Raw genomic sequence first — 9907 nt, forward strand, 5'->3', positions numbered from 1 at the left:
AAAATTAAAAAATAAAAATAAAAATAAATTCTTCTCTAAACTTCCTGTTTTCTAACTGGCAAAATATTAATGAAACGTGAAAGAAACAAAACAAAAATATGTTTTCCTAGTGAAAACAGTTGAAGGTACACTGAATGTGCCATACGAATAAAAAATGGAATGCCATAAATCATTCTAGATAAATGTTTATTTTAGATGCCATATCTATTTGAAATACAGTTACATGAAAGAATCCTAGAGAAAAACATTAGAAGAAAATAACATAAGTGATTCTGAGCATTGGCATAAGAATGATAAAGTAAGGTGGATCTCACATGTCTGATTTAGAAAAGGTCACAGGCCGAGGTGATTTTGTCCACAGCGAATCACATACTTGCAGGAGGACTGCGGTGGTGAGTCCTGGTAACGCAGAGAGTCAGTAATTGCAGATATTGGACAGAATGAAAATTAAAGTTTCATAAAGTGCAGACATAACCATGAGATAGTTGAAGATACTCAGTAAGTTGATCCAAAACAGCGAGAGCTAAAGGCTGGTTGGTAACAAGTTGACTGGCAACTCCTGGAAGGAAAGTAAGTTGGGCGGTAGAAGCTGGACCCACAGCCCGGAGATTGGAAGCCAGTGCTTCCATATCCAAAAGGTCCAAGGCCAATATTTCCACATCCCAAAGATCCAGTGTAATTTGTTTGGCAGGGGCTGCAGAAGATGGAATTCTTTGGGCGGAAGCAGGATCTGGCGACAGAACTGGGTGTCTGGCAGCTGGTGGGCTCAAAACAGGTCTCCTGACAGCCACTGTAGAGAGAGGAGCCCAGCTGGCAGGAGCTGGGGGAGCAAACTACATTGCTGGGGTAGAAAGAATTGTGGCAGGAAACTGGGTATTGCAGGCAACCTCCAAGAGAGCGAGAGGAGAAGTTCCCAGAGCTGCAGTTGTAAGACATGTTGATAGGAGTTCTGAGTTCAGCTGAGCTGCAAAGAGGAGTTTGTGATTGTGAGTGTTACCTTCCACACTGGACACTTTTATACCCTAGCAATGGGTGTAGTAGCATGTGCCCATTTTAACACGAATGCTTAATTAGGCTTGAGTCAAAATGAAATGCATTAACCTTCAAAGACCTTTTTTTTTATGGATGCAGACTTTTAAAGGAAAGAACTTCATTAGTTTTTCAAAGCAATTGTTCATGAAGCACAAATGTCATTTCTCATTCATCTAGCTTGGGCATATGAATTTAATTGTACCATAATTGTGCCTATGAGACTGATGTTTTATTCATCCTATCCTTGAATATATCATATCAAATGGGTAACACTGATAATTTTGTTATGTTTAAAGTTCTAAAAATACTTTGTAGTCTGTAGGGGGCATTTATGTTGTTTTATTTTAGGAACTCAATCAAAAAAAGGAAAAGATCCTCAATATCTGTTCCATCTCACAAATCTTGTGGATCTTACAGAAAAAGAACCCACTAACAACCTTTAGTTAGTAGAAATGCTAAATGAGTGTCTGACACACTTGGATATTAGTTTTCTTACAGCACAAGGACCCTAGCCACTCTTGTGTGCATGATTTTTTGATTTGAGAATAAAGGGTGCAGTATTTGCAGGAGTGCTTTGAAAATTACATTGTGAACCTACTTAAGTGAAGGCATCTTTGCTCTGAAATTGACTTGTTTCTTTATAGAAGTCATCAACAAATTGAATCATAAAAAAATTCACCATCCCCATAAATTCTAAGTAAGTTTTTGGTGGTATCAATGCTATTGAGAACAAAATAATAAGCACTATACATAAAAAAAAAAAAAAAAGGCCTTTATTCTTTTAGTGTCCTCTCTCAAGGTGAGAATTTTACCATAGAAGGTAAAGAAAATAAAAAATTTAGAAGTGTCTTCCCAGGTAGACTTCATAGAAAGATCATATTTGAAGAATTCATCCTTACAAATGACCTTTAAACATTGAAATGGGGAGGGTATCAAAACGAATGATAAGGTGAAATAGAGAATGAATACCTTTGGGACTTCTGATATGTGTCAAGTTACATATATTTTCTGCCAACAGGTCTAGTATTACATAAATATTTTTCTAGACTCTCTCATAAAGTCCATCATTGATAACTGTTAATAAGGTAGTGCATGGGTACAGGAAGTAGCTTAAAATAAACTGTGGGAATGGGCAAATCTCTCAAGACATTCATCGTCAATAACTGATATGTTGTTCAATGGAAATGAGCCGAGACTCATTCTATGAAGAGCTGAGATTCTTAGGGAAGATTTAGCTAAAAATTTAAAAGGAGCTTGTTTTGTAGGTAACAAGATTTCATCTTGAGGGCACTGGGAATATCCAATCAGGATGTTGTAAATGGTATTCCAATCTGGAGAGGACTGGGGATAATTGCTCAATGCTCTTCCAAATTGTAGACTTTATGAGTCTGAACATTTTAAATGGACAAACTGGTCTTCAATCATGTTTCATGTATTAGGTAACATAGTTTGTCCTCTGTTTATAAAATAAACAATTCTTATTTATTAAGCTTCTCAATTATGAATAGTAAAAAGCATTCTAGTAGATTCCAAATCTTCCCATTTTATTTGTCCATAAAATACTGAACATCAAAACATCTATGTAAATATTTAAGTCACCTAAATTGAATTTGCTTGCTTGCTTCAATGTCATTCTCTCCTATATAAGCTATTTTTGTGGAAGAATATTCTATGAGATCAGACATTAAGTGATATTGAACATTCTTTTCTCCACAAAATGGAGGTTTTTGCACCCAAATATTTTTGTTGAGAAGTGGAAGGGAAATTATTTTCTATAAAATGAACACATCAAACAGCACAGAAGCCAAACAGTCTTTTCAATCTGTCCTATTCCTCGAGGTATCCGTCTTCATTACCTTATTACATAGAGGGGAAGTACTAGTCATTGAACAAGAAAAAATATGACCATCATTTTAAACATCTTGTAATACTTGACAGAAATACGTGAAAACAATTTAATTCAAAGTGATTCCTGTTGCTTTCTGAAGCAAAGAAAGAATCTCCTTAATATGGCTCCTTTGGTCCAATACTTCAAGGCAATTACCTTACCAACTTTCTTTAGAAGAACATTTTCCAGTTTCTGGGGAATTCTTTTAGTGGTAAACACTGCCCCTGATTAGAGATTAAAAAAATACATTGGACATTTTTGCCATATGTTTTGTGCTTATTTTTAATGCTTTTTTTCCAGCATCTTGGATGAATAACCTCTAACATTCCCAAACAGCATAAAATAATTTATAATATTTAACCCATAACACAGTAAACACAAAAGAAAGAAAAGCTAAGATTGACTCTTATTAGTGTGCATACAGTTTTAAGCAGGGGCATGGGAAATAAGGGACTGTCTCAGTTAATATTTCACTAAAGCCATTTAAATTGAGATCCGACTGAAAAAAATCATACATCTTGCATAGTACCATTGCTGCTTCTGATGACATTATTCCTTAAGTAACCGTGCCACTTCCTGTCAATAATCAATGCATGTTTGTGTTTAAAAGAAATGACTATGAATAGATCAGTTAGCAACTTTGCTGTCCAGATGGCAACAATTTTGAGACAGATTGTAAACGGGGTGTCGATTATGTTTAATTTCGCCAGCTTCCCTCAGCCCAGACACTATCTCTGATTGATCTGCTGGGTGACTTTTGGCAGAGGAAGATGACTAACAGCTTTGAAGACTCAACACTATTACCTGACTTCCAAGATGCAAACATTACTGCATTTTCCAGTCGTAAAACCACAGAACTACGTATCTATGACTATGACGACTTTTTCAATTCAATTAAAAGCGGAAGGTAACCTGTTTTTATGTGCTATGGGGATGACACATCCAATGATAAGGATATATAAATACCTCAGTCCAAGAAGTGACATTCAAACTTAGAACATTCTCATTGTTCACATCTCCTGTCAACAAGTCCTACAACTGCTTCTCTGGAAAGTTCTCCATCTCCTTTGGGAGCGACCTGCACTACCCAGACTCCTGCTGTGGCTCTTCCTACCCCAGCAACCTGGTCTACAGCACTGACCGCTGCTCCCCCAGCACCTGCCAGCTGGGCTCCTCTCTCTACAGTGGCTGTCAGGAGACCTGCTGTGAGCCCACCAGCTGCCAGACGTCCTGTGTGGTGTCCAGACCCTGCCAGATACCCTGCTACCACCCGAGGACCTCCTTCACGCTTTGCCGTCCCTGCCTGTCAACTTACTCAAGGTCTCTGGGCTCTGGGTCCAGCAGCAGCTGCTCCCTAGGTTATGGATCCAGGAGCTGCTACTCCCTGGGCTGTGGTTCCAGTGGTTTCTAAGCAGTGAGTTGTGGTTTTAAAGCTTTCTCATACCCAAGTTGTAGATCCATCTTTTCCCATTCAACATCTCTTCTAGAAGCTGCCCGCCTGCTTCTTACCAACTGGCCATGCCTCTGGCTTCTACTAATCTTAGGTTTGAGCACAATATCTACTATATATAGAGAGAAATTTAACACAATACCTACTAGCTCAAGATCCATGATATCTATTGATCTCCTGTCCTATTATTAGCTTACAAATTTGATTTTTACTGTTACCTACTATGGATTAAGAATAATTTGAATTCCAGTAACTGAAAAATGTATTATTGAAGAAAGATGCCAGAACTGCTTCCTTGTAGTAATATAGACATGCAGTATTGAAGCATATTTCTTTCTTAATATCTCTTCTAGTTATCCCCCTCAGTGCATTTGTTTCACATTTAACAAAGTGGATCAATGTTGGAAGTTTAAATAAAAATGTTATATTACCTCCATATATTTGCTTTAATAATATGTGTTTACTCTGTCTTCAAAACTACTTCTAAATATCTGACTGGATATTTACGTATCTTGTATTCATCATGTAAAATTTTTTACTTTAAAAAGTAAAATTGTCCAATGTCCTTTTTACTTTGGAAGAAATTATTTCATATTTTATGTTTATTCCATCCATCTGTTAATACCTTCATATGATAAAAACTAGGAACACATTTTTAAGACTACAAACAAACTAGTAACTGTGGCTTTTTGTTGTGTAGGGAGTTGGAACCTTTAATATTTTCAGATAAAATAATTACATATTGTAAGGAATGTTAAATTGACTATATCACATATTTTTGGAAGGAAATTTACTCTTATAAACTACATCCTAAAATATTTGAGAAAGTGGAGTGAGATCCAGTAAGATGTTAGCTATTAGTGAGTTAGATTTGGTGAGGGTTCCAGTTTCCCCAGCTTTACTACCATATAACAAATCAAAACTTTCGACGAAATACCTAACATGTTCCAACATTATTAGCAAGTAGGCCCAACAATTTTCATATAATCAGACCAATTTACTTTTGTTTTTGTTTGTTTGTTTTTTTAGTTGTTGGTTGATAGCACTTGTTTGGAAAAACAAACAAAAAAACCCCAACAAAACAAAATTCAAAACCAATGCAAATATTCTCTTATTATAGAATTTAACTAAATCTCCAGCAGCTGAAAACCCTTGAATCAGCAGTTATGCCCAAGCCACATATCCATTACGTCAAGAACAAATTACTAAAGGTACAGATGACCTAGATTCGTACCTAATGGGTAACCATGTGTCTTGGTTTACTTTGTCTCAGCGTTCAGTCTCATTTGGTAATTATCTTAGATTTTTCAGTTCATTTATAATAAAGAATAATTGAATTAACAATAGGTTAAGGAACCCTCCACTTTGCTTTTTCCCTGGTTTCATATTTCATTTAGAGAAGTATAAGATGCAGGTACAGGGATCAGAGTTTTCCTTTCACAATGTTAAGTCAGAAAGAAGACAAGCTAAAGCCATACCCGAGCATTCCTTTGCTCATCTTTTCTGAACAAAATACAACTATCACTTTTCTCTCAAAGCGATTATGCAAAGGTATCACCGAAAAACAAATTACACTCAGATACAAGAGGTAGGACAACTCACATGTTCAAATTTGATGGAGGGTCATTTGTTGTTCTAACCTAGCCAGTACTTCAATGGTTCATTCCACAATCTGCAAGATGGAAGCATATACACCAAGATACCAGTAGGTGGAGCCAGAGGGGAAACTTGACAATTGCTGATTAGGTATACAGTAGTGTCGCTTTGCAACGGCCCTGGGAGCTTCCCACTTGTAATGTGAAACCAGCCCTATACACGGAGGGAAGGGAGAGATCTAAGAAAAAAGGGCAGACCACTCTTGATTGGTGGGTGGCAGGTTCAATAAGCAAGGGAATATACTCATGAGGCTTGTCTTGGGAGACTGCAGGAGTAGTAGTTTTCCCGACACACTAGCCAAATCTTAACAGTTATAGAGACTTAACTGGTGTCAGTCCAGTACCCAGTCACATACCCAATCCAGATGATCTCAACACCACATTTCTATCTCAAGGTCTTGTCCTTGGGCAGCTTCTAGCTCTGGGAAGGCAAGCAGAGCACACATTTCAAGCATGAGGTAGGGAGTGGGGAGACTCTAACTGCCGTGGTACAGCTCTTGGGTCAGTTACGTCTTCCTGATGACCTTTACTAACTCTCCACCCCTAGTGACTGGCTCTTACAATCTCACATGTCCCCTCATTCGCAATGTGCCCGCAATGAGAGGTCAGCAAGGGGTTTCATTAGCATAGAGCTGGCTTGTTTGGCAGCTATCTGATGGGACAGCTCGAGATGTCATTGCAGTACTTGGCATGGCATGCAATTTAAGACATATGAATTGTTTATTTCTGGAATTTTCCATTGATATTTTCAGACCATGGTTCACTGCAGGTAACTGAAACCACATAAAGTGAAACTGTAGATAAGAAGGTACTACTTGCTGGGGAAGGTCATCAAGAAGATGTAACCACTGGTTTGACCCGGAAGCTGCACCAGGACAATTGAAGGTTTCCCCTCCCCAATTCTTGGAATGATGAATTTTGCTTACTTTCCCCAACCTAGAAGCTACCCAAGAATACAGAATTGAGATAGAAATGTGCTGAGACTATCTGGACTGTGTATGTGACTAAACCCAGTAAAGGCCTTTATAGATAAACTTTTAAGATTGGGTGTGTGGGTGGGGAAAACTACTCATCGGGAGGTTTTGAAGCACCAGTGGGTGAACCAGCCATGAGACTGAAGGAATGAACTATCTGATGTCATAGCAACAGCATAAGTGCAAGAGAAAACATAGATTCACATAGTATTTCCTAAAATCAGTGACAACATTTTCCACCAAGACCCATAATCAGAACCACTGATTTATTAACTCCTCTGGATTGAGGATTGGGTCACTCAGAGCATTCACTTGTGTCCGCATGTGATTTAATAAAGGTGATGCATTAGCAGACTCGTCAGGTATGAACGCACAGCATTCAATAATGTCCACAGCCATTTTATTCTGGAAGATAACTTTTCTCATCAGAGACATTTTGGTGTTCAGTTAAGGACAGGCTTTGTTGGCTATCATTCAAGGCTTGCTGGGTAAATTTAGTCAGGGCTTCTATATGTGCTATAATGTCCTCCAGACCAATGGAGGGGATAAAGATGGCAGCCAAATGATTGAACCAGTGGGAAACAGAATGTGCTCACCTGGCCTTGAGGAGATGGAAGCTGACAGCTTTAGGAACTCGACCTCATTGTACACACCGTATATATTGGCTGGGGGAGGCAGCACTCTCAGGCATAAGAAGATGAACTGTGGGGGGAGATAGGCCAGATCAGAACTCCCACCTTCTCCCTTCTTTCAATGGTGCATGGTCCATTCCAGGTATAGTACATCAACAGGCACTGCTTATAGCAAGACAACTAGTTCCTAGTGGAGATTGAGCAGTTCCCCCTCACCTAGGGGAGCAAAGAAACTCACCCATCCCAGTGGGATGTCCCCCTGCAAATTCTAGTACATAATTTATTTTCCAAGTGTAATGGCATTTACTGCTCTCAGCAGCATAACATGTTGTTGATCCACAGTAAGAATCAGGGCAATGATTGTTTCTGGCAACTTCCATAGCCTTTGCGATATTGGGTATCTCAGTAGGGGTCTCCAGTCTAGCATATGGAGCAAGAGACCCTGCTGAAGGATCATTCAAATGTAGTAAAGTCTGGGACAGTACTTCAGTGTACCAGGCCAAGGTGGTTTTACTTGTTAGTAAATTAATCTGCTGCTTTAACATTCCTTTTTTTTTTTTTTTTTTTTGTCAACCCTGATGCTTGGGGTTATAGAGAATAGATGGAACCTCCATTCAACGTCATGTTTTGTTTTGTTTGTTTGCTTTTGCCAGGTCTTTCACATCATGACCTCTGAAACATGACCTCTATCACTGTGTAGTCGATAAGTATATCTATACATATATGGTACTTAGCTTCTCTAGTCCCCTAGTGGGGGCATCTGGTTTGTGTGGAGACAAAGGAAACTGTGGGCCACTTTCAGTGTCCACACCAATCAGGGCATGTTTACAACCCTCACTTGCAGGGAGAGGGCCAATATAATCAATTTGCTAATCCCTCATTTGTTTGAAACTCCAATGCATGACTACAGCCACCTTCAGCAGTTGCCTTGGATGTTGTTTAGAACACACATGATATGCTGTGATTGCATAAACCAAGTCACCGTATTTCAAGGGCAATACAGCAGCTTTGGCAATAGGCCATCCCACCTTGGCACTGCCATAGCCACCTTTTCTAGGCACTCAATCTGGTGTATCTACCTAAGGATCAGTTGCTAGGACTCATACCAATGCTAGGTCATCTTCTTCTTGATTGTCAGGAGATGCCAGTGCCTTATAAGCTGGGGCAAGGAAGACAGGCCCTCGCACACACCCCCAAATGTCCCTCCACACATCCTGACCCCACAAGGTCCCATTCATGAATCATCCAACCCTCAGCTTCCCGTTATCCAAGCAACAGGGTTAATATCTTTAGGACAGACCATCTGTCATGCAGGGTCTCAGCTCCTGCTCCCCACACAAGAACACAGGATATGGTGAGGCCAAAAAGGAACACCAACGAAGCCGTAGATACGGGAGTCATACCACCATACTCTCGCTGGCGCTGGGTTGGAGACATAGGAAGCGGGAGCCACACGATCCGCAACCTGCTGCCTGCTTCTCTGCCGACCAACCAACTCCCTCATAGCCATGGCAGTTATATTAGTGGCTAATGGCTAACTGGTTACAGCTGATGGCCAACTAGTCATAGCTGATGGCCATCTACTACCCGAGTCAGCATCTTTCCAAGTGAGGCCGACAGCCTGGAAACTGCTGTCTGGGACTCTGTCCCCACAGACACTGTCAGAGAAAAGGGTTAATGGCCAGGGTGCAGGAGTGAGCCTGAGTTCTGCTCTGAGTTCAGCTCACTGGCTGGCTGCTGTCCATTCCTTCCTTCCTGGGAGGCTCCACCTGGAGGAGTAAGTACTATGTATACTGCAAGGCACTGCTGCTCTATGGGGGTATGTCAGGTTCTGCCCCACTCCAGAGCTGAGACCAAAATCCTGTCCCCTTCTGCTGTCTCTCTGCCACAGTGCCTGACCCATATCTGCCAGAGCCACAGACACATCTAACTTAAATGGTTGCCCTGCTTGGGAGGCGCCCAGAGCTCTAATCTCTATTTTTAACTTTTCAAAGGTGGCTTGCTACTCTGAACCCCCATGCCTTTTATTTACCGGTAGCATAAGGGATGGAGGCACAGGGCCAGGTGAGGAATGAAAGTCCTCCACAATGCCCAAAACCCTATAAAGGCTTGCATCTGTTTCAATTCCTAGAGGTTGGATAGGCTTGCATCTCATCAAACACAGCTTCTGGGATAACATGCCTCTTACCCGCCCAAAGGACTCCCGATGCCTATGGTGGTGCTGGGCCTTGAATATTCTGTGGGTTCACTGCCCATCCTCTCTCTTGCAGATGTTC

At 40.4% G+C, this 9907-nt stretch overlaps 2 protein-coding genes across 2 annotated transcripts; one reads left to right on the plus strand and one right to left on the minus strand.

Moving 5' to 3' along the window:
* Positions 1-495: 495 nt before the first annotated feature.
* Positions 496-954, minus strand: KRTAP15-1 (keratin associated protein 15-1). Its single transcript, XM_019729917.3, has one exon. The coding sequence runs from the start codon at positions 934-936 to the stop codon at positions 496-498; it is 441 nt and encodes a 146-aa protein (XP_019585476.3). The 5' UTR covers positions 937-954.
* Positions 955-3690: 2736 nt separating this feature from the next.
* On the plus strand, positions 3691-4331 carry LOC141567950 (keratin-associated protein 13-1-like). Its single transcript, XM_074317144.2, has 2 exons — positions 3691-3827; positions 3917-4331. The coding sequence occupies exons 1-2, from the start codon at positions 3691-3693 to the stop codon at positions 4329-4331; spliced, it is 552 nt and encodes a 183-aa protein (XP_074173245.1).
* Positions 4332-9907: the final 5576 nt, after the last annotated feature.

This window comes from Rhinolophus sinicus, chromosome 17, assembly GCF_057876585.1.
Source record: "Rhinolophus sinicus isolate RSI-liver-muscle chromosome 17, RSI-T2T, whole genome shotgun sequence".
In the NCBI taxonomy this organism is placed as follows: Eukaryota; Metazoa; Chordata; class Mammalia; order Chiroptera; family Rhinolophidae; genus Rhinolophus; species Rhinolophus sinicus.